This window comes from Hippocampus zosterae, chromosome 4, assembly GCF_025434085.1.
Source record: "Hippocampus zosterae strain Florida chromosome 4, ASM2543408v3, whole genome shotgun sequence".
In the NCBI taxonomy this organism is placed as follows: domain Eukaryota; kingdom Metazoa; phylum Chordata; class Actinopteri; order Syngnathiformes; family Syngnathidae; genus Hippocampus; species Hippocampus zosterae.
Genome location: NC_067454.1, coordinates 28,011,430 through 28,033,956, shown reverse-complemented (window position 1 = coordinate 28,033,956; position 22,527 = coordinate 28,011,430). Strand labels below are relative to the sequence as shown.

General features: G+C 44.7%; 1 protein-coding gene across 1 annotated transcript in view; it reads right to left on the bottom strand.

Moving 5' to 3' along the window:
* cemip (cell migration inducing hyaluronidase 1) overlaps nucleotides 1-22,527 on the bottom strand; it is a 162,005-nt gene that overhangs the window by 41,559 nt on the left and 97,919 nt on the right. Inside the window, exons 12-14 of the mRNA XM_052063842.1 lie at nucleotides 19,584-19,753; nucleotides 17,766-17,975; nucleotides 14,575-14,780 (exon numbers count right to left, since the gene is read on the bottom strand). Of these exons, the coding sequence (XP_051919802.1) occupies nucleotides 14,575-14,780; nucleotides 17,766-17,975; nucleotides 19,584-19,753 (586 nt within the window). The remainder of the gene's footprint in view (nucleotides 1-14,574; nucleotides 14,781-17,765; nucleotides 17,976-19,583; nucleotides 19,754-22,527) is intronic.

Sequence of the window (22,527 nt, the reverse complement as noted above, 5' to 3'; positions counted from 1 at the left end):
TCGAAAAGTAGATCTTCAATCCGAAAAGTTTGGGCACCCCTGGTCTAGTGTATGTGCCGAGTAGTGATGGGTCCAGCCACACCGATGCATTGACACATGCGCCGGGCTCACAGAGCAAACCACGTGTCGATGCATGTGCTGCTTCATTACGTCACGTGAACTGCATTGACACAGTCCAGGCTTCTAATTGACACACCGGCTGCGTTGACACAGTCCAGGCTTCTAATTGACACACCGGCTGCGCTGACACAGTCCAGGCTGCTAATTGACACATCGACTGTGTTGACACAGTCCAGGCTGCTAATTGACACATCGGCTGCGTTGACACAGTCCAGGCTGCTAATTGACACGTGAACTGCACCGGTGCAGTTTAGACCGCATCGGCTGCTTGGCACAGTACAGGCTGCGCCACTTAGTCCAGGGGGCGTCGACTCAGTGCAGAGGGCGTTGACGCAGCAAAAGCCCGCCGCACAGTGTTTATAAGGAAGTGGGTTTGGCGACACAATGCCACCTGCCGAAACAAGCCAGACCTCACTCACGCTCGCTTGTCGAAGTTTGTGTCAGTGAAGACTTCGTGTTCGTGCCTTGCCTTCCTTGCCGATTATGGAGCAGAGACGCAAATCATCCGCCGTGTGGGACCATTTTGATGTCCTGGAGAATAAGGTATTATTTATTTATTTATTCAAATCGCCTTCTGTCGCCGAGAGCCTCTCGGCGAGAGGCACTCGCCGAGTGCCTCTCAGATTATTGACATGTGGTGTACCATTCTAATCCGAATACATTTCAAGGTAACTCTTAGTTACTTCTTATTCACATTTCATTACAGGTGAAATGTTGAATTTGCCAAGTCGAATTGTCATACACCAACAGAAGCACCTCCACCATGCTGAGGCATTATCGGGCCAAGCATGAGAATGAAGTTCGCGATACACCCAGTATTACGCCAGGTATACAAACGTTCACTCATCTTTTCACGGTTGCTATGTTGATGATTTAATTGACAATCAGTAATTATTATTGGTTGACTCTCCACTCCATGTTTGACAATCAAGGTTCCAGGAAGCAGCTGTACTGGAAGGACCAACACACTTCTTTCCCAAACCTCTCCCACCTCGCAAAGGAGTTCCTTTGTACGCCAGCCTCATCCGTCCCTTGTGAGCGTGTGTTCTCCACAGCAGGAGAAATCGCTTGTAAAAGACGCAACAGGCTGAAGTTTAAAACATTAGAGCATCTTATTTTTCTCAATAAAAATTTGTGAAATAAAAGCCCACAAGCATCCTCATTCAAATGATCTTCACATTATTTGAACACATTGAATGTTGCAAAATGAATGCATGGATGTGAATGATATTGTATACACTTCATCATCAAATCGATGAATGACCTTATGAAAATGTCTTGGAACAGTTGTAGATGCAAAACCGTGCTGGCAGCTACATAATAGATAATAAAAGAAAAATATCCCAAACCATAGGGATCCTCCCAAAAACTAAGGATGTGCTGAATAAGAGATCCTTGTACACCTTATACTTTTATTACTTCCATATTTGACCTATTGTGTGGGAATATGGGGAAATGCCAGTAAAACACGGTTTTAAAACTACAATACAAAGCAATCGGAACAATCACTGGCTCCAAATAGACGGAACCCACAAATCCACTGTTTATCAAATTAAATAATGAAATCTCATGACCTGATTGACTTCAAAATCGCCCAATTAATGTACAAAGCACACAATAATAACCTTTGCCAAAAGATCCAGAAGCTTTTTAAAATTCGAGAAAGTTGTCATAATTTAGGGGGTACTAATCTATACAAAAAAAATCCAAAACACGAACGAACATCACACAAAGGAATGTATCTGTAATAGGTGTAAATCTGTGGAATGATTCTGAAACGGACCAGTAAAATGAGGAACTCTCTTGCTGAGATTAAAAATGAATTCGAGAGTAGTACAAGACAACTACACAAATCAGAATTAAGCTGATAAATTCGATACACTCATGAAATATAGCAATACATCAGAAATACATTGATGAGATTATTTAATATATTAATGAAATGTAGCATCCATTATGAATATGAGAAAATCGACATATACATGTGCTCTAAAGAGTATGTACTGTATATACAAACCTAACGTTGTAAAAATGTATTAGTACAGCATACATAAGGGTAAAAGCATTTGTTGATATTTAGACTTTCTTTCCTATTTAGAAAAATGATCAATTCATATATAAGAAGGGGTAGGACTCGGGGTAGGTTTTTTGCTTCTTTCTACTCCTTTGAACACATATTTGTGATGATGACTATTTTCTTTTCCTTTTTTTATGTCTTACCTTCACCTTTTGCCAATTTATTACCGAATTGTATATTTTATATGTTCAATATACAAAACAATTTATCAGTCAGTTCAGTCTGTTAAGTGGGTTGGCTGCAGGGATCTTGAAGGTCCAGCAGGTGGCAGTGGTCAGTGACACAGTATCAGCACAGTGTGTCAGTGTATCGACATGCCTCATGAGGCCTCATGGACCCATCACTAGTGCCGAGTTCTAAAGGCTGACTGAGAGCACCTCTGGCCGACACGCTGTTTATATAGAGAAAAGGCGGAGTGAGTTACGACAGGCATGCGGATGTCCGCCAATGAGTGAAGGGTGGGCGTGTAAAAGGACGCTAAAGGCACGCCCCTAGCAGGTACCAGTCGCCAGTGAGTGAAGGGTGAGCGTGTAAGAGGTGAAGAGAAAAACGTGAGTACATTGTAAAATGGTTAAATAAAGTACAACCGAACTCAGTTTTGCTTCCGTTGCCTTTTTAAAAACGTGTTTTTAGCGTGCGTGCATGGATGCCGTATGTTTAAGCTGGCGTATGTTTTACCATGCCTGGCTGCGGCCAATAATAGAGTGCGTTTTGTGTATGTGTCAAAAACAGAAATACCACCCCTTACTGAGACTGCGCCCAACAATACGGTGCGCCGAATGGTTGTGAAAATATGGTACTTGTACACACACACACACAAAAAATATGGAGTACAGTACTAGTTTTAAAATCAGTCAACTATTCATTTAACTTTTCATTGAATGAATTTCATTCAATTCATTCAACTATTCAACATGGTATCAATAGTTTTTGTAAAATCTCAACGTTATTAATTACACATGGCAATTTGACATTCCGGTACAGAGTTTATTAAAGATCATGGAAGCTTAAACAAATGATTTGCTTTCACGGGCCACATTAAATGATGTGGCGGGGTGGATCTGGCCCCGGGACTTGAGTTTGACACCTGTGTGCTAAGCCACGCTCCCACTGTAGGAGCCATGGCTAATGTTGGGTTGTACACAGTATACATTTGTAATTGCCGTGGCTTTGGTCAGGGACACGATGAGGAAAGGAAGAGTGAAGCGAGGCAATAGTCCATCCACCCTTAACTATAAACACTTTCTTAAAAGAGCAAAAGTATCATATTTAAGGCATTTTTAGAAAGATGCTAAACATGAAACATTACTAGTTTTCTTTTTTATTAGAGAGGTGATCAATTTACCCAATGACCCAGTGTGTCACGTTGCACCTGAAGCGACAGAATGATCGCTTCGTGCACAACAATAACTGGAAGTGGATCCCTGAAATAGCAGACACAGAAAAAATGTTTGTCAGAGAAAAAAAGATACAAAACACAAAATACCTGTCAGGCGAACAACAGAAGGCGCTGGTCAAAATAAGGACCAGGAATAAATAAGGAGACAACAGAAAACGCTTGCGGAAAAAATAGCAAGGCGAATATTTTGGTGAACGATATAATCTTATACGCGAGGGTAAGAGGCACGCAATAACAGCCACTAGGCTTTAAGGCAATGATTAAATCGAGAAGGAATCGGCGAGCGTAATGGCACGGCGTGGAATACTCCGACAGTGAGTCGACTGCCAGAGCGCCCAAATAAAGCCTGTGTAATTATCCACAAATGGGTGGCAGGTGTGCAGGCGGCAAGCAGGAAGCCTGCCCCCGGCTGACAAACTCGGGACGTGACAGTACCACCCCCTCAACGGATGCCTCCCGGCGGCCTACCCTGTTTGGACGGATGAGCAGCGTGGAAGTCGTGAAGAAGGGACGGATCAAGGATCCAGGAGCGGGGGACCCATTGCTGATCCTCCGGCCCATAGCCCTCCCAGTCGACCAGATACTGGAACCCTTTTCCCCTGCGCCGAGAGTCCAGGATGGCACGTACCGTGTACACCGGGTCACCATCGACGACCCGCGGAGGAGGGGGCGGAGTAGGAGAAGGAGCCAAGGGACTGGTTGTCACCGGTTTGAGCAGGGAGACGTGGAACATGGGGTGAACCTTCATGGCGGCCGGCAACCGGAGCTTGACCGCAATGGGGCTGATGATGGATTCGACCACGAACGGCCCGGTGAATCGGGGCCCCAATTTCGCGGATGTGCCGGCCAGGCGAAGGTCCCTCGTCGCCAGCCACACCTCCTGTCCCACTACGTAGGTAGGTGCCGGGCGCAGACGACGGTCCGCGACCTGCCGGTTCCGGGTCGCTGTGCGGGACAGTGCAGCTCAGGCCTCCCTCCACACGTGGTGGGCTCGCTTGAGGTGGTGCTGCACAGATGGGACCTCCATTTGTCCCTCCTGGGACGGGAACAGCGGTGGTTGGTACCCGTAGGCCGACATAAAGGGGGACCTACCAGTGGCTGACGAGGGTGTTGACGAGGGTGTTGTGTGCATACTCCACCCAAGGTAAGTGGTCGGCCCAGGAGGAGGGACGGTGGAGACACACACAGCGGAGGGCCGCCCCCAGATCCTGGTTGGCACGTTCGGCTTGTCCATTGGACTGTGGGTGATATCCCGAGGTCAGACTGGCCGTGGCCCCGAGGGACCGGCAGAACCGCTTCCATACACGGGACATGAACAGGGTGCGCCTTTTGGCTGTAATTACGAATAAAACAACGGTAGAAATTAGCGAACCCCAAGAAGCGCTGTAACTCCTTCCGGTTTGCCGGTGTCGGCCAGTTCGTCACCGCCTTCGTCTTGTTGGGGTCTGCTCTATAATAAACCCCAGAAAAGAGATGACGTGTATGTGAAATTCACATTTCTCTGCCTTGACGAAGAGCCTATTTTCCAATAAACGCTGTAAAACCAGTCTGACGTGTTGCTTATGTTCTTGTAACGACCGGGAGAAAATTAAAATATCGTCAAGATAAACGAAACAGAAGATGTTCAGCATGTCCCTTAACACGTCGTTGATCAGACTTTGGAATACAGAGGGAGCATTAGTCAGCCCGGAGGGCATGACTAAATATTCGAAATGACCCATCAGGGTCTTAAAAGCAGTCTTCCATTTGTCTCCTTCCCAAATGCGGACCAAATGGTAAGCACTGCGTAAATCTAACTTTGAAAAAATGGTGGCTGATTGTAAAGGAGCGAAGGCGGAGTCCAACAACGGCAGCGGATACTTATTTTTGATTGTGATGTCATTTAGCCCATGATAATCCACATATGGTCGCAGCGACTTGTCCTTCTTCCCCACAAAGAAGAATCCCGCCCCTAACGGTGATCGCGACGGTAAATTAGACCTTCAGTGAGCGAGCTATTTATGTACTCCGTTAGTGCCTCTCGTTCTGGTTGAGACACCTGATAAAGCTGTTAATTCGGCAACGGAGCGCCCACCTGCAGGTCTATGGCGCAGTCGTATGGGCGGTGCGGGGGCAACGAGCGTGCGCGATCCTTGCTGAATACTTGTCGTAGGTCATGATAGCAATTTGGCACTCCGTCAAGGCAGATTGTTTCCGGGGAGTCGTCACCGGCACATTCGCGCTCCCCTACGGCTGATCGTAAACAATGCTCGTAACAGTACCGGCTCCAACGCTCTATTGCCGGGCGCTCCCAGGAAATAACGGGGTTGTGAGTCTTGAGCCAGGGCAAACCGAGAATAACCGGAGCGGCTCGAGACCGCATTAAATAAAACCAGCGATGCTCGACATGGTTTCCGGATACTTGGAGTTTTAGTGGTTCTGTTCTTTGTGTTACAACCGCCAGGAGGCGGCCATCGAGATCATGTACCCGCTTCTTCTCAGCCAACTCCTCGATAAAACAACCTAAGTCAGAGGCGAGGTCGGTGTCAATAAAACAATTATCAGCCCCCGAGTCTATCAGGACCCTAACCCGTCGCGACCGGGACCCCCCATATATCTCCCCCTCGAGTTCCAGTCTCTTGGGGTGCCCCGGCCGGGAGTCGACTCGCCGAGGCTCGGGAGGCTCTACGCGGGGTCGTGACTCACAGTACTCGGAGAACGAAGATGGCTGAGGTTCCGGACGGCTGGGAGTAGCATGAGGTCCTTGTAGGCTGCTGTCAGACCGAGCCCGATCGTTGAAATGGCGCCTTCTCCCCTCCGATCCAGAGCTTTCGCCACCCAGCTGCATCGGTTCCTCCGCGGTGGCCACATCCCGGTGATCTCCGGGCCCTGCTGCCCAAAGCGCCCCACGGGATTCCCCGCGGTACGTGGCATGCCGGAACGGTAACCAATTACCTCCACGCTCCCGGTTTCTCTCTCACAGGCGGTTGTCCATCAGAAGGGCGAGCTCGATTAACTCTTCCAGGTCGGCACTGTTGTCGCGGGTCGCCAGTTCATCCTTGAGCTGGGTGTTTAACCCGCGACGAAACAGTCCACACAGCGCCCGGTCATCGTAGCCACTCTGGGCGGCCAAAATCCGGAACTCGATCGAGTAGTCCGCTACCGATCGCCTCCCCTGGTGGAGTTCAAGTAACCCGCCTTCAGCCTCTCTGCTCCATACGGGATGGTGGAACACCCGGCGAAACGCCATTACGAAGTTGTGGAAAGAGGACCGGAGGCTCGACTTTGCGTCGCTCGTCGCCATAGCCCATGACGCCGCCGGACCTGTCAATAGGCTCATTATATATGCAACCTTCGCGGCTCATTAGCATAGACTAGGGGTCCCCAAACTTTTCGGATCGAAGATCTACTTTTCGATCAACTAACCTCACGGGATCTACCCTTACTGACGTGCGCGCGCGCGCGCACACACACACACACAAGCCATGATGAGAAACAGCCTGAAACTGAGGCATGTGACGCACTTCTGCAGCCTGTTAACTATCGTAACTCACACGTACCGTTTTAAAGTGCTTCCCTGGGCCCTCCTAGATTCCTATTTTTTGCTCATGCCTTCGGTGAATTGTACACGAAGCAAACTCTGAATGAGAAGAAAGACGATAAAAGATCGAGCGCAACAGCTCTGATTACAAGAAAATATGTTACGAACATGTACAAAGACACACAAATGGTTGTTTGTTTTTTTTCTCCTCAACACTCTTCAGATCTACTTGGGACCTGTCTTAGATCTACCGGTAGATCACGATCTACCTAATGGGCACCCCTGGCATAGACGGAAGGTTGCTGGTCGAAGATGAGCGAGCACTGATGGAGAAAGTGGCCACACTGCCCGTGCTCACCCCTGTAACGTGGGGTGTGTGGAAGCGACGGTTCCCTAATCAGTGTGGGGGAGGAAACGGGTGCCTCAGTGGTGGTATGATGAACCACGGGGGGAGGTATTCTCCGTTCCTCCAACCGTATCATACGGGGTTCAAAATTATCGAACCGATGAGCCAGCATGGAAACCGCGCCGCGGAGTTCCGTAATGGCTTGGCCCTGCTGACTCATCTGTTGCTCTTGACGGGACAGAGCGGACAAAATTTTTTCTACGTCTGCGGGATTCATGGTGGCCGGAGTATTCTGTCACGTTGCACCCGAAGCGACAGAATGATCGCTTCGTGCACAACAATAACTGGAAGTGGATCCCCGAAATACCAGACAGAGAAAAAATACAATACAAAATAATAATGCAAAACACAAAATACCCGTCAGGCGAACAACAGAAGGCGCTGGTCAAAATAAGGACCAGGAATAAATAAGGAGACAACAGAAAACGCTTGCGGAAAAAATAGCAAGGCGAATATTTTGGTGAACGATATAATCTTATACGCGAGGGTAAGAAGGCACGCAATAACAGCCACTAGGCTTTAAGGCAATGATTAAATCGAGAAGGAATCGGTGAGCGTAATGGCACGGCGTGGAATACTCTGGCAGTGAGTCGACTGCCAGAGCGCCCAAATAAAGCCTATCCTTGAGTGTTATGAAAGGCGCTTACAAATGTGATATATTATTATTATAAATGGGTGGCAGGTGTGCAGGCGGCAAGCAGGAAGCCTGCCCCCTGCTGACAAGCTCGGGACGTGACACAGTGAGCAGTGACTTTGGTGATGGTTTTCCAGCCCGAGTAGTCCACCATCTGTATGGGAAAACCCCAGTGTATAAATATGGTCCTACCTTAACCACTCATATAATCGAAAACATGCAATATAATAAAACGCAAACATTTCTAGTCACCTGACCTTTGAAACATGCGAAAGAGCATCATGTAAAGGCCTTGTAAAATATGCCCATTTTTAGACTTCCTGAATGTAGCAGCAGCCTCTCGTCAGTGGTGAGTAAGTCCCTGTGTGTCAATGTATGCTACAAACTATAATAGAACAACTAAGTGCGCACCCTTGGCTGCAGGACGGAAACTGTAAGGGAAGTGGGAATGGTGTGGTGTCCTATTGATTGTTTTAAACTAAGGAATGAGTGTAGAAATGTAAGATATCTGCGTGGGGCATGCCAGCATCACCACCTGTGCTGAGAGGGTGAGAGCAGAGCGCAATTACTCTTGTGCAAAGCTTCGAGGGAATATTGCGCCAAACCGTAGAAAAACAATCGGTCTATGTTGTCCAGTACAGTCAGAAACACATCAAGGTCTTATTTGTAAAAAAATGTACAAACTTGTCATGCGATATAACTGACCGTTGAAGATGTTCTGCTCACATGATCATATAGTCCATCTGCATATGGTCTCAACACTTACACATTATTTTTTTTTCTTTTCATGAAAATTTCTATGCAGAGTTGCTCGCTTGCTGTGTTTCTTTTTTTGAGTACCACCAATGCTTCTCATCGAAGCATTGGAATTCAACAAGCAAGAAAAAAACAGCGTCACACAAAAGAGAAGATACAACGGACATCTTTTTCTGTGGGAATTTCTGACCCACATTAATGGACTGGGATCGGATAATCATTACTAAATACAATGATGAGGTCAAATGTGATGAAGAATCTGATTAAGATATGGCGTAATTTATGCATAAACGGATATACTGGGATGGAAGAGGAGAGGAAATGCAGTCAAACAGAAGGAAGTACACCAACCCATTCATTCATTCATCTTCCGAGCCGCTTGATCCTCACTAGGGTCGCGGGGGGTGCTGGAGCCTATCCCAGCTGTCTTCGGGCAGTAGGCGGGGGACACCCTGAATCGGTTGCCAGCCAATCGCAGGGCACACAGAAACGAACAACCATTCGCACTCACACTCACACCTAGGGACAATTTAGAGTGTTCAATCAGCCTGCCACGCATGTTTTTGGAATGTGGGAGGAAACCGGAGCACCCGGAGAAAACCCACGCAAGCCCGGGGAGAACATGCAAACTCCACACAGGGAGGCCAGAGCTGGAATCGAACCCGGTACCTCTGCACTGTGAAGCCGACGTGCTAACCACTGGGCTACCGGGCCGCCGTACACCAACCCAGCCTCAGAAAATATCAGAAAGTATAAACCCTTTTTTGTATTTTAATAGGGAGGAAGGTGAATGACTCTGTTTTAAGTGAATTCCAGCGCCATTATCAATCCAAAGTCTTTGCTTTTGCTCTACGGTTTAAGGCAGAGGTGGTTTGACAAGATAAAGTCATGTGACCTGGATTAATAATAATAATAATACATTTAAGATACTTTACATTCAGTGATGCATTTTAAAGCTTTAAATTCCAGGACTTTCTGACAGTTAACGTATCCAGAGAAAAAAAGCACACCATTGTTAGCAAATATCCAGCTTTTTTCATTGCCTTTTGAATTCTGGTTCAGTTATAATTGCACAATATTATATTTATGGTTGAGCATTTAATGCAGGGGTGCCAACCAGTCAGAGACGAAGAGCCAATTTTTTGTACTGAGTTACCGCAAGGAGTCACATCATACTCTTCCTTGTGCACGTGCGTGCGCGCGCGCGCACACGCACACACACACACACACGCACACACACACACACACACACACATACACTAGTCCTCTCTCTCTCTCTTTCTCTCTCAGCCACACACACACTCGCACGCACGGATGCACGCACACACACACACACACACACACACACACACACAAACACACACACACACACACACAGACACTCGCACGCACACACACACACACACACACACACACACACACACACACACGCACACACTCACTAGCAGACACTGATTAAAGATCAAAGAGTAACCCAACCCACATGTACTGTATATGTTGCTCTATGTGACTCACTGTTGTTTTTCAGACTTTCACTTCTTCTCGGAATGTTTGCGGACTTCCCAAAAAAAAATATATATATATACTGTATATATATTTTTTTTTTCATTCATTGATTTTATTTATATATATATTTTTTTGATGAATGTTTGAAAAAATCTGCGATGCACCGAAGCCGCGATAAACGAACCGCAAAATAGCGAGGGATCACTGTATGTTCCCAGAGATAACAGCGGTTTTGAAGTTCCTGCTGTTTATTCACAGTTTTATAGAGGTTTAACAGGTTGCACAATAGAGATGTCCATCTGTCCGTCCATTATCCGAAGCACTTATCCTTTAGAGCAGGGGTTTAGATCGTCAGCAAGCTCTGCAGAAACCTGTTCATTTGAATCAGGTGTGTTGTAGCAGGGAGACTTGGAAAACATGCAGGACACTAGAGCAGGGGTGTCCAAAGTCGGTCCTCAAGAGCCTCTGTCCTGCCTGTTTTCCAGCTCTCCCAGGAGCAACACACCTGATTCAAATAATCAGGAACGTTCTAATGCTGCTTCAGAGCTGGCTAATGAGGTGATCATCTGAATAAGGTGTGTTGCAAGCAGGAGGGCTGGAAACCAGGCAGGACAGTGGCCCTCCAGGCTGGACATGTCTGCTCCAGAGGGTCCCGTGGAGTGTTGTCGCCTATCCCAGGGGTCTTCGGGCAATAGACAGGGTGCAACCTGAACTGCCCGCAGCCAATCACAAGGCACACATAGGCAAACAACCATTCACACTCAAAATCACACGTAGGGACAATTTGGAGTGCCCAATGCTTGTTTTTGCAGTATCCAGAAAAAAAACCCACGGGCTGAACATACAAACACTTCATAGGAAGGCAGGAGCCTGGAATCGAACCTTTGACCTCTGTACTGGGAGGGGGGATGTGCTAACCCCGTCTCCCACAGTCCCAACCAGTGTCCATCTAATATAATAATAATAATACATCACATTTGTAAGCACCCTTTCACAACACTCAAGGACACTGTACAGCCGAGACCAATAGTAAAACACAGATAAAATAATAAATAAAAAAAGATTTTAGGCGGGTAGTCAAGCCTGAATAGGTGGGTTTTGAGCTGGGTTTTGAATAAGGAAAGAGAGTCAATATTACGAATGTTGGGAGGAAGTGAGTTCCAGAGTTTGGGGGCAGAGCGACTGAAGGCTCTGCACCCCATTGTACTGAGACGGGCAGAGGGTAGAAAAAGGTGGAGGGAGGATGAGGACTTGAGTGAGCGAGAGGGAATGGAGATTTGAAGAAGATCTGACAGATAGGGGGGCGCAAGGTTATGGATGGCTTTGAATGTATAGAGAAGTATTTTGAAGTTGATCCTAAGTTTGACAGGAAGCCAGTGGAGCTGTCGGAGGATGGGGGTGATATGATGGAAGGAGGGGGTTCTCGTGATGATACGGGCTGCTGAATTCTGAACAAGTTGAAGTTTATGGAGTAATTTTTGATGGACACCGAAGAGGAGTGAGTTGCAGTAGTCAGTACGGGAAGTGACGAGACTGTGAACAAGGATAGCGGTGGTGTGCGGAGTGAGTGACGGACGGAGGTGGTTTTTATTGCGAAGGTGGAAATGAGCGGACCGGATAACTGTTATTGATGTGGGAGTGAAAGGATAGTGAACTGTCAAGGATGACACCCAGACTCTTCACCTGGGGGGAAGGAGATATAGTGGCATTATCAATTGTGAGGGAGAAACTGTCGGCTTTGTTTAGAGTGGATTTGGTACCGACGAGTGGGAGTTCAATTTTATTGCTGTTTAGCTTGAGGAAATTGTGGGTGAACCAAGATCTGATTTCTGAGAGGAACACCAGAAGGAGGATGGGGTAAGAGATTGTGTCGAAGGCTGCACTCAGGTCAAGGAGGATGAGATAAGGCCAGAGTCTGCTGCCATGAGAAGATCGTTTGTGATTTTTATGAGGGCTGTTTCAGTACTGTGATGGGGACGGAAGCCGGACTGGAATTGTTCATAAAGACTATTGTCGGTGAGGTGGGAGTGGAGCTGAGAGGCGACAGTTTTCTCCAGAATTTTCGAGATGAAGGGAAGATGGGAAATGGAGCGTAGGTTATTGAAGTCATTGGGATCTGAACCAGGTTTTTTCAGGATTGGGGTGACAGCTGCAGTTTTGAAGAGCACAGGAACAATTCCAGTCGACAGAGAGGAATGGATAATGGCTGAGATGAAGGGAAGCAGAGAGGGTAGGGCAGGATTTGACCAGAACTGTGGGGAGGGGATCGAGCTGACAGGAGGAAGTCTTGGATTTAATGATGAGGTCTGAAATTAATGAGAGATGGGGGAGTTCAAAAGAAGAGAACAGTTTGCAAGGGGTGAGAGGGTCAGATGAGGGGAAAGGTACAGAGGAGCCCAGATGCTGGTGGATTCTGTTGATTTTTTCATTGAAAAAGAGGAGAAGTGCGTTGCAGGTGTCACGAGAGTAAAAGTGAGGCGGTAGGGAGTCAGGAGGTTGAGTGATTCTGTTCCAAAGGGAAAAGAGAGTCTTAGTATTTCCAGCATTGGAGCAGATGAGTCCGGAGTAGTAATGTGATTTTGCTTGAGAGATGGAATCCTTTTAGAGGGATAGTTGAGCTGCATAGATGTCCTTGTGAGCAGTGAGGCCGGTTTTCCTATAAAGTCTCTCAAGCTGCCGGGTTTGGGATTTCAAGGAACGTAGATGAGGGGTGAACCAAGGGGCAGACCGAGTAAAAAGGACAGAGCGGGACTTGACAGGGGCGAGCATATTGAGGATGCTGGTGAGACCAGAGTTATATCGGAAAACCAAATCATCAGGAGTGGAGTCAATGTCCGGAGTCAGGGTGGTCAGCCATGCAGTGAGAGAGTCAATGTTAATGTGTTTAATATTACGGTAAACAATGGGTGATTTGGCAGTTGAGAGCTGGAGTGTAATGTTGAATGAGATAAGGAAGTGGTCCGTTATTGGAAGTTCATCAGCAGTACAGTTGGAGGGGGAAATACCAGAGCAGCAGATCAGATCCAGGGTGTGACCTTTGATGTGTGTGGGAAAATCTACAAATTGATCAAAACCAAAACTGTTAATTGAAGAAGTGAAGTCAATGGTGAGAGGAAGAGCAATGTTGTCCATATGTATATTAAAATCTCCCAGGATTATTACATTTGGTGACAGAGAGGAGAGATGGGTGAGGACAGTAGACACTTCATTTAAAAAGTCGCGGTGGGGTTTGGGGGAGCGGTGCACTGTGGCAATAATCGTGGGGATGGGTCCGGATATTTGACAGGCAAGGCATTCAAAGGAGGAAAGTGGCGGGAGAGAAATAATGAATTCAGTATTTATGAATGATTGTGTAATTGGATGTTTTTGTTCATGTGGTTAATAAAAAGATTGCTAACACTCACTGATGTTGTTAAGAATTCCACCCTGCTCGTTACTTTGTGAATAATAATAGAGTCGGTGCCCAGAGTAGTAGTGCAGTCTACCAAATTCGCAACCACGGTGAACCGTACTTGCCCTGGCACAAAATGAACATGCGCCCGTTTTTACTCCGAACAGATTCTGACCACTTGACATTTGCATTTTGTCAAAGAAACGCAATAAGAACGAACAAAGAATCAGCATTACTGGAGACAACAGATTTGCAGCGCTATAACACGTAACCCTTGTGTGTTCATATTTAAAAAGGCCTTAAGTTACGCATTTTAAAATTTTTTTAATGATGTATTTTGTGTTATAAAAACATTCTTCTTTTTTTCAAACACTCAAAATGTTCAGGGGCATCTGTGCTATCCATACATATATAGTTTTTATTAGTTCTTTGGGATTTTTTTGCCCTTTATGGACAATAAAGGCAGTACTGTGTTATGACACTTCAAAGAAATCTATAAAAATAAAACCTGAATTGGAAGATGTCATATCACACAAGTAGAGCCTTGATAATGTCAAAGAATTAATTAAATAAACAATAGCTCCGTTAACAGCTGCATGTGATGAGTTCACATTCTTTTTCAGCTGCTGTTCACCAGTGTTTGGTTAGTCTGCATTCATTTTGGCACTATTCTTGTCAGTACCAAATGATTCTGAGGCACACAAGTCACACAGTAGCAGAGATAATAATCTTGTTGTACCCTCTTAATGGACTAACCACACTTACCTGCAGTCTTGCCGTGGGTTGGCGATATATCCTGGGTATGCTCCATCAGTGATGTCACGACACATTTTACTGTCTCTGTCTGAGGGCAGTAGAGTGCCCGCTCGGACCAGGAGGCCCAGACAGTGATCAAATGTGTTTCTCTCCTCAGGACCATCCTCTGTAAAGAAACAATGGCCCAGCGAGTCATAGCCCACCACGTCTTTTACCTGCAAAGGACAAAATATAGTTTTACTCAAATTAGTTTCAGACAACAAGAACACAAGTGCTTTCACATGTAATTGGGTTTGATGAATAAACTGTCTTTCACATCATGCCCGTTTTATTTGTCTCAAATTTAGTGCAGGGGTGTCCCTGAGGGTCCCCATCCAGCAAGTTGAAAATGTATCCTTCCTCCAAAATAACTGATCACAACTTTGAGAAGAAATAATTGATTTTCCAAAATCATTCAGTCATAATGTGTTGTTCTTACTGTTTTGTTTTGCAAAAGCATGTATTGATGCTCAGATTCTGTGTGAACAGCTGGTTCAATGTTCCTAAAACATCTTGAAAATACTGAGAAAAAAATGTTTGCTTTTACAGTACTAACAGAAGTCAGTCAGTTAAAAAAAAGACACACACACACACACACACACACGTGCTTGTGCTACCATGATTCACACCTCTGTGTTGTCTCACAGTCCAGCCTTTTCCAGTCAGTTCAATTTATCAGTGGTACATGCCATGCAAGGGCTTGTCTTTCATGAAGCTCCATCTCCTTACTGGGCTTCTGTTGCCTGAGTCATTCACTAAACAGGTTGTTCCTGGGACCCATCATCTTGATGTATTCTTGGAGGCCTGTTGTTTCCTCCTCCATAGGGAGACCATGACACTCACTAGTTCAGGGCCCTCCGCTTTCCGCTTTATGTAAAGTTTCAGGATTCTTGTCTTGGGGTGGAACTCGATGTGAATCGTAAAGAGCTTTCTTGTCTTGACAGAAGTGGCCTGCATCTCCTCCAGTGGTCAGGGTATTATGCCACCGGGTCATCTAATTAGTGACAGGGTGTCGGTGTTATGGCTTGGATCTTATTCTTGCCGTTCAGCTGACTATTCAGGATCTGCTGCACCCCCCGTTAGGTATTTGACCGTGGCCGCCCTTCAAGTGGTCTCATCATGGTTGCTATTTGGCTGTGGGATTCCGAGGTATTGGTAGCTCCCCTGTACATCTGTTATGCTGCATTCAAGTCCTTCAATCCCTTCAGCTATGATCTTCCTTCACCTGCACATCATTTGGCCACATTCATCTATTCCAAATAACATTCCAATGCAACTGCTGTCCATCCTTATGATGCGAATCAAGGAGTCAATGTCACGCTTGCTCTTGACATACAGCTTGACGTCACCCATGAGAGGAGGCGGCTGACCACTTTTTTTACCAACATTTAAAGAATATAGCCAGAGTCTGCCGGTTTCGCTCTCGTGAAAACACAAAGAACCTTATGCGTGCTTTTATTTCACGCTGGACTGATTATTGTAATGCTCTCCTTTCTGGTCTTCCAAAGAAAACAATTTCTACTCTTCAACTTTTACAGAATTCAGCAGTACATGTGCTAACAAAAACCAGAAAGAGAAAGCATATTCCACAAATTTTCAAGTCGCTGTGTCGGCTCCCTGTGTGTTTTAGGACCAATTTTAAGCTTCTTTAAGATTCAAAGAAATAGGTCTTTCTTCATATTATTATTCTTTTATTTTTACTTCTTTCATCGGGAAAAAAGTACATTTCTTCCTTTTCCCATTCTTTCATAAACAGCAGTTGAACATTGGGAAGTTTCTTGAAAATATTTGTTCACGAGACAATTTATAAAAAATGTTGAAAGAAAAAAGTGAAAGAATGCATTTTAAGCAGAACTTTCACTTGGATGCTATTTTATTTTTTCCATTTGTGATACCCCAAGTATCCAAACAAGGTCACTTTAATTAGAAAATAACAGTTTATTGCAAGATAAACACTGCACTGATGCATGCCCGATGCATGAAGTTTTCATGAACGTGGAACTTTTGTGTGTGTGTTTGTATGCTTGTGTGCCTCCGTGCGTGCTTGTGTACGTGTGTTCGTCAAGGATGACGATGGAACTTCGGCATCTTTTTTTGATTTGAAAAAGCTCTGTTGGTCGCTGTCAGTATACATCCATGTTCTCACTACAACACTGCTTCCGCACGCCACCTCGCGAAGAATGATCGCCGTACCACACTCAACACCCACTTGCACTGTGGGTGGACCATGATGTGATCAAAGCCACTCCTGCTATCTCGTGGTGATTTATCATACTGGAATCATTTCCACAGTGACACTGACTGAGGAGATGCTTGAAGCCCTTTATTATTTGTTAGTTAAAAAAACACAATATATATTTATATTTGTACATTTTGGATTGGATTGGATACAATTGGATGGTCAAATTGGTACTAGATGATAGGGTTTATGCAAACGGATTTTTAAATTTTGGCATTAAAGCAGTTAAAGTTTTTTCTCTGTACTTCTGTGTTTTCTGGGGATCTCGTTTTCCATCTTGTGTTGCTCCACCAGTACATTACCTGCACCTTGCTTCCCCTGTGGCTCCATCCATTGCCTTTTGCTTGTTTTACTATTGTCATATTAGTTTTGTGTGATGACAGCTTTGCTTTCCCCCCTACCCCTCCATTTCCTCTGTATTAATTGTATCTCATTCACTTGTCTTCTGAATAAAAAGTTTTTTTCTCAATTTTTTTTGTCGTTTGTATGGTTGTCCATTCCCTTGGCAGTTGACCAATCACAAACCATTGCTTCACAATGACATTGTTTTAGTCTGATAGTTTGAAAGACATTTTTGCGATGCAATTTGATGTGATTTATGGTCCTTTTCACATCCCTTTTAATAAAGAAATTGTGCTTAATGTATTAGACCAACTGTTATGAGAATGAGAGTCATAAAGTGCTTCAATGTGAACTACTTCAAGAGTGAGTGAGGTTGTACTTCTTTAAATAGGAATGAGACATTTCAAATTGAACGGAAGCCTTTATAGCCAGATTCAAACTGGCTCAGTGGGCTTTTCCAAAAAGGAATTATGCAAAACAGAGCACTATGAATATATATATTTTCTGTTCAGGAATGATTTTTTGTTGTATGTGTATTTTGTTGCACACTTTTCTGTTTCGATACAAGATCTGAACTCACCAGAAGTCCATTGGAGCTGTGGATGGTGACACAGCGAGAGAATGAGTGGTGGATAGACAAATCACTGACATAGGTAGGTGGGTTGTAACCTCCCCTCTCATCCACTTCCCCGTTCATATGGAAGTGGACCGGGTAGTGTCCCATTGTTTGCTGGCCCATGTGTTGGAGCTCCACACCAGATATATGTACAGCCTTGAAACCCCGCTCTACCTAATGACAGCAGAGAGAATCAGTCAGTCAGTCTTACAATAAAATGGATGAAGATTGCTACAAAGACTTTTGAGCAAAGTTGAGGAGGTGTAATGAGTTTCTGAGGAAAGAAGTAGGGAGTGGAAAAGAGAGCAAATGGGGAGAATTTGAGGGATAGGATGAAGACAGCTACAAGAGCTTTGACAGACAATCAAAGAAAACTGACTAAAACAACTGGACCAATGTAGTCAGAAAAAACACCACTTGATGGATCACAGCTTTTTAGAAAAATAGAACAAATGTGCAGACATTTGGAGAGATGGGAGGTTTGGAGATGGTAAAAGCAGAAATGTCAAAAGTGGTCTTTTATTCTCAAGGGCTTCACTCGACCAAATTTTGTTGGGCTTTCCAATTTGTGTGTATGTATGTGTGTTTTGTCTTACCAAAAGTGCTGCATGCACACCGTGCATGAGCAATAACTGACAGGATGAAATGTAATGGAATCGTCTAATAGGATATGATTGTTCACCCTTGGGACCGAGACTTGAAGGCACTCCTCTCCTGTGTCCTCATGACCTTCCCTTTATCTCAGTGTCTTCACTGGATTTCTTATTCGAGACTGCATGCACAGCTTTGATTTTTGATTATGTTTTCTATGAGAGATATCTGTCACGGGACACATGTGATTGTTTATGAACTAATTGTTTATCCATAAACCATTAATGAGTATTGATAAAATGATTGCGGTGGGTGACTGGGTGTGAGCTGTGGCCAATAGCAGCCCCTGAACGAATGTGCATTCTATTACCACTGGTGAGAAAAAAAAACAGCTGAAGAGCATCAGCAACAGTGTTGTCCTTTAAACACAAACAAGGGCGTTACAAACTACAGTACATCCACTCCAAAATACCCCCCACTCTGTCGATTCCCTACCAAAGGTGAATATAAATGGGACTTGGCGATTATATGATCAAGAATTGTGATATGATGGTGATCAACTGCGATCTGTGTCCATCAGCGAGCAATTAGACATGGTGCCGGAAATGTATGTGACAGCAGCCAATCAGAGTCCGGGTTTTCCTACCCTACTTTGGTTTCCAAGTTGAAGACGTAAGACGTAAAATAGAAGAAACAAGAAATGAACATTGACCGAACACGCAGCTAAACGCACAGCTGTTGATCAGCCATGACTTGATGTTTTCTTCACAAGATGAAGCTATTTCGACGAGAGAATTGCCTCACTGTTGCTTGAGTGGCGGTTTCTGCAAAGCGTCTTGGAGTGGACGAAGCAAGATAAGCCGGTCCGCGAAAAGCATTTGATTGTTTGAACCGGTCGGTGGTGCAAAATAGGTTGGGGATCACTGGATTACATGATTGAAGTTTAAAGAAAGAAGATACCGGTACATGGGAAAATGAATAGTTTCCTCATGTTTCATCAAAATCACCCCCCCCCCTCCCCATCACACTATTTTATACAACAAACTAAATGAAACTAAAAATGAAGCTGAGATATGGTTCAAGTTGGACATCAATGCGGGTAAAAAGGACGTAGTGACAAAATAAAAATACAATGATAAAATACCTTTATATATTTAATACTTACATGTTCAGTTAATAAGAATAGCATACCTTCAAATGTCCTCCAAAAGTGTCAAAGTCAAAGAATTTGCAGGCTTCATTTCCGTAACAGCTGGGCTCCATCTCACCACGGACGAGGATGTTACGACTCAGAAGGCCAACCTCCGCTCTCATATCCACCCCATCCACCTCTTCACCCATGTGAATAAACTGGACTTTACCTGGGAACACGGACACAATGCATAAAGAGCTGGGCTTCGAGAACTGCAGAGGACATTATATTACTCCTTAACCGGTTCATGCACCTTGCAACCTGATAACATGCGAAGCTGAACTGAGCTAAGATGTACTGCCTGAATGCTTACATCAATAGTTGGGTAGTTATTTTTTTAACCCAGAGTTATGCGGCATGCTTGAAACAAACAGGTCACACTTTTGAATGTGTTATTTATTAACTGAAGCAGAACACTTTCGCATCCGCTGTGTAGAAATTTGCTCTAATGCTTGCAAAGGTTGTACCCTGCCTCTCGCCTAAAGTCAGCTAATGAGGATAAGTGGTGAAAAAAATGGATCAAAAATGGATTTGAAAAATCAATCAAGGGACTATTTGTGGTTGCACATATTCTACAATCATTTTAATCAGGGGTAGTCAATACCAATTTGGGGTGTCACAATCGATCTCCAGTAATTAATCAATATATTGATGTGTCTGCCCGGTTTCCGCCTACATTGATCAGGGCTGGACTTGTTTACATTGAAGCTGGCCACATATTTCAAAACTGTTCAATGTAATGCAAAAACATTTTTTTCCAATGAAAAAACAACTTTTTTGAAGCACAGATATTCATTCATCTTCCGAACCGTTTGATCCTCACTAGGGTCGCGTGGGGTGCTGGAGCCTATCCCAGCTGACTCCGGGCAGTAGGTGGGGGACACCCGGAATCGCAGGCCACACAGAGATGAACAACCATCCACGCTCACACTCACACCTAGGGACAATTTAGAGTATTCGATCAGCCTGTCACGCATGTTTTTGGAATGTGGTAGGAAATCCGAACACCCGGAGAAAACCCACGCAGGCCCGGGGAGAACATGCAAACTCCACACAGGGAGGCCGGAGCTGGAATCGAACCCGGTACCTCTGCACTGTGAAGCAGACGTGCTAACCACTGGGCTAACGGGCCGCCCGAAGCACAGATAATACACTAAATAACTCCAACCATCATAATGAATAGCCCTATGTATCAAGCTACTGCTGACACACTTTCGTTCTTTCAAATGTACTTTGGTGCAGCAATACAGTGTGTCTTCAGGAGAAAAAGGTTGTCTTGTATGGAAATTGGCAAAGCACCCAGGGCACAAAGCCGCAAAACACTGCATGTGGATGAATTTTGTTTTTCATGAACAGGCAGTCATGGCATCTGGAGTTGGGGCCGGTGGTCTCCAGAAGCAAACTTTATCTCAGGGGTGAGCTTAGACACTACTCTGCGTTTCAAAGGAGGTAGTGTGACACTTTATCTTCCTTGTCTTGTTGTCTGGGTCGAAATTCCATTTACTAGTGCCTTGAAATACAGAACATCAGTCTTTTCCAATGCATGCAATTCACAGTGGTCACGTCCAAGAAGTGGAAAAACACTGCTGTTTGTTTTGGGATACATGGACACACTTTGATCTATAGGATCTACCTCTCCCATGTGCTGATTGTACAGTTTCACGGACAAAAGCCAATGGATGTTGAGTACCTTTCCTTTCTTTCGTGTTCTATCTCTGGGCCAAATTTGGTGGGCACTGACCAACACAGTAAGAGGTCATGTGAATCACTGTACTATCCAGCCAGCGTGTGACAGGAACGTTTTCAGCATTGGTAACAACAGAGCAATATCCTCTTCCCTGTTCTGAGTTTCTTTTCATTTTTCATCTTCAGCTGCGCTCCCTGGAGCCTGTTGCTTCTACACGTGCCAGTGCCGTAGATGCCTTGTTGTTTCAATGATTGAATAAGTGGAATGGTGCAAGGAAAAGTGTCAAAAAAAGATGTAATTCTTTTGCTGTACGTTTTCACAGAGGCGCATGATGACATCTACAGCCATTCTCAATCCACAGACACCGCCCAGCCACATTCTGATATACATCAAATCTGTGCGTGCGTCCAGGACTCCTTGTTCTAACACACACTTTTGCATCCAAGGGTTTGGGTTTCTTTGGGATACAGTAATCCCTCACTATGATGCGGTTCACCTTCCATGGCTTCGGTGTTTCACTGTTTTTTTGTGTGCAGTTTTTAAAATGCATTTTTTAAACAGTGAATTGTGTTCTGCATCCTGATTGGCTAAGGGTGAACAGTCTCCGCACCTCATCTCTGTACAGCTTGCCAAATTTACCTTTACAAATTTTTGGTCTTTGATTTCAGTGTAATACAATGAAACCAAAGACTGATTGTATACATAGTTCAATATTGTATAATAACTGTAAAAAAATGAAGCTGACTATCAAGTACCAAGTACAACTTTATTGTCAAATGTGCTGAAATTTCGTCTCTCTCACATTTTTTTGCTTTTTAAAAATAAATCCTACTCCACGGATTTCACTTATCACGGGTTCTTTTTGGAACATAACCCCCGCGATAAACGAGGGATTATTGTATACTGCTTGAGAGACAATTGTCCTTGAAATGGGATGATCTATTCATCAATCGATCAGAATTCTTCAGGATCCACCGCGGCAAGCAAGTTTTTTTTTGGGTGGGGGGGGGTTGAATATATCCGACACCAGCCTGATTCAAAAAAGTTGATCAATATTTCCAGGCTCCAGTGAAGAATTATCACTGAAATGATGATGATGATGATGAACCTCAGAATTTACTGAAATCCTTTGAGCGGCATTTCATTCATTATCAAATCAAGACGCAGCCCATTCTGTGATGACCAGTACACCCTCGATATTTGAGGTATGACATGGCCAAATTAATCCAGAGTAATCAATTCAGTTGACCATTTGT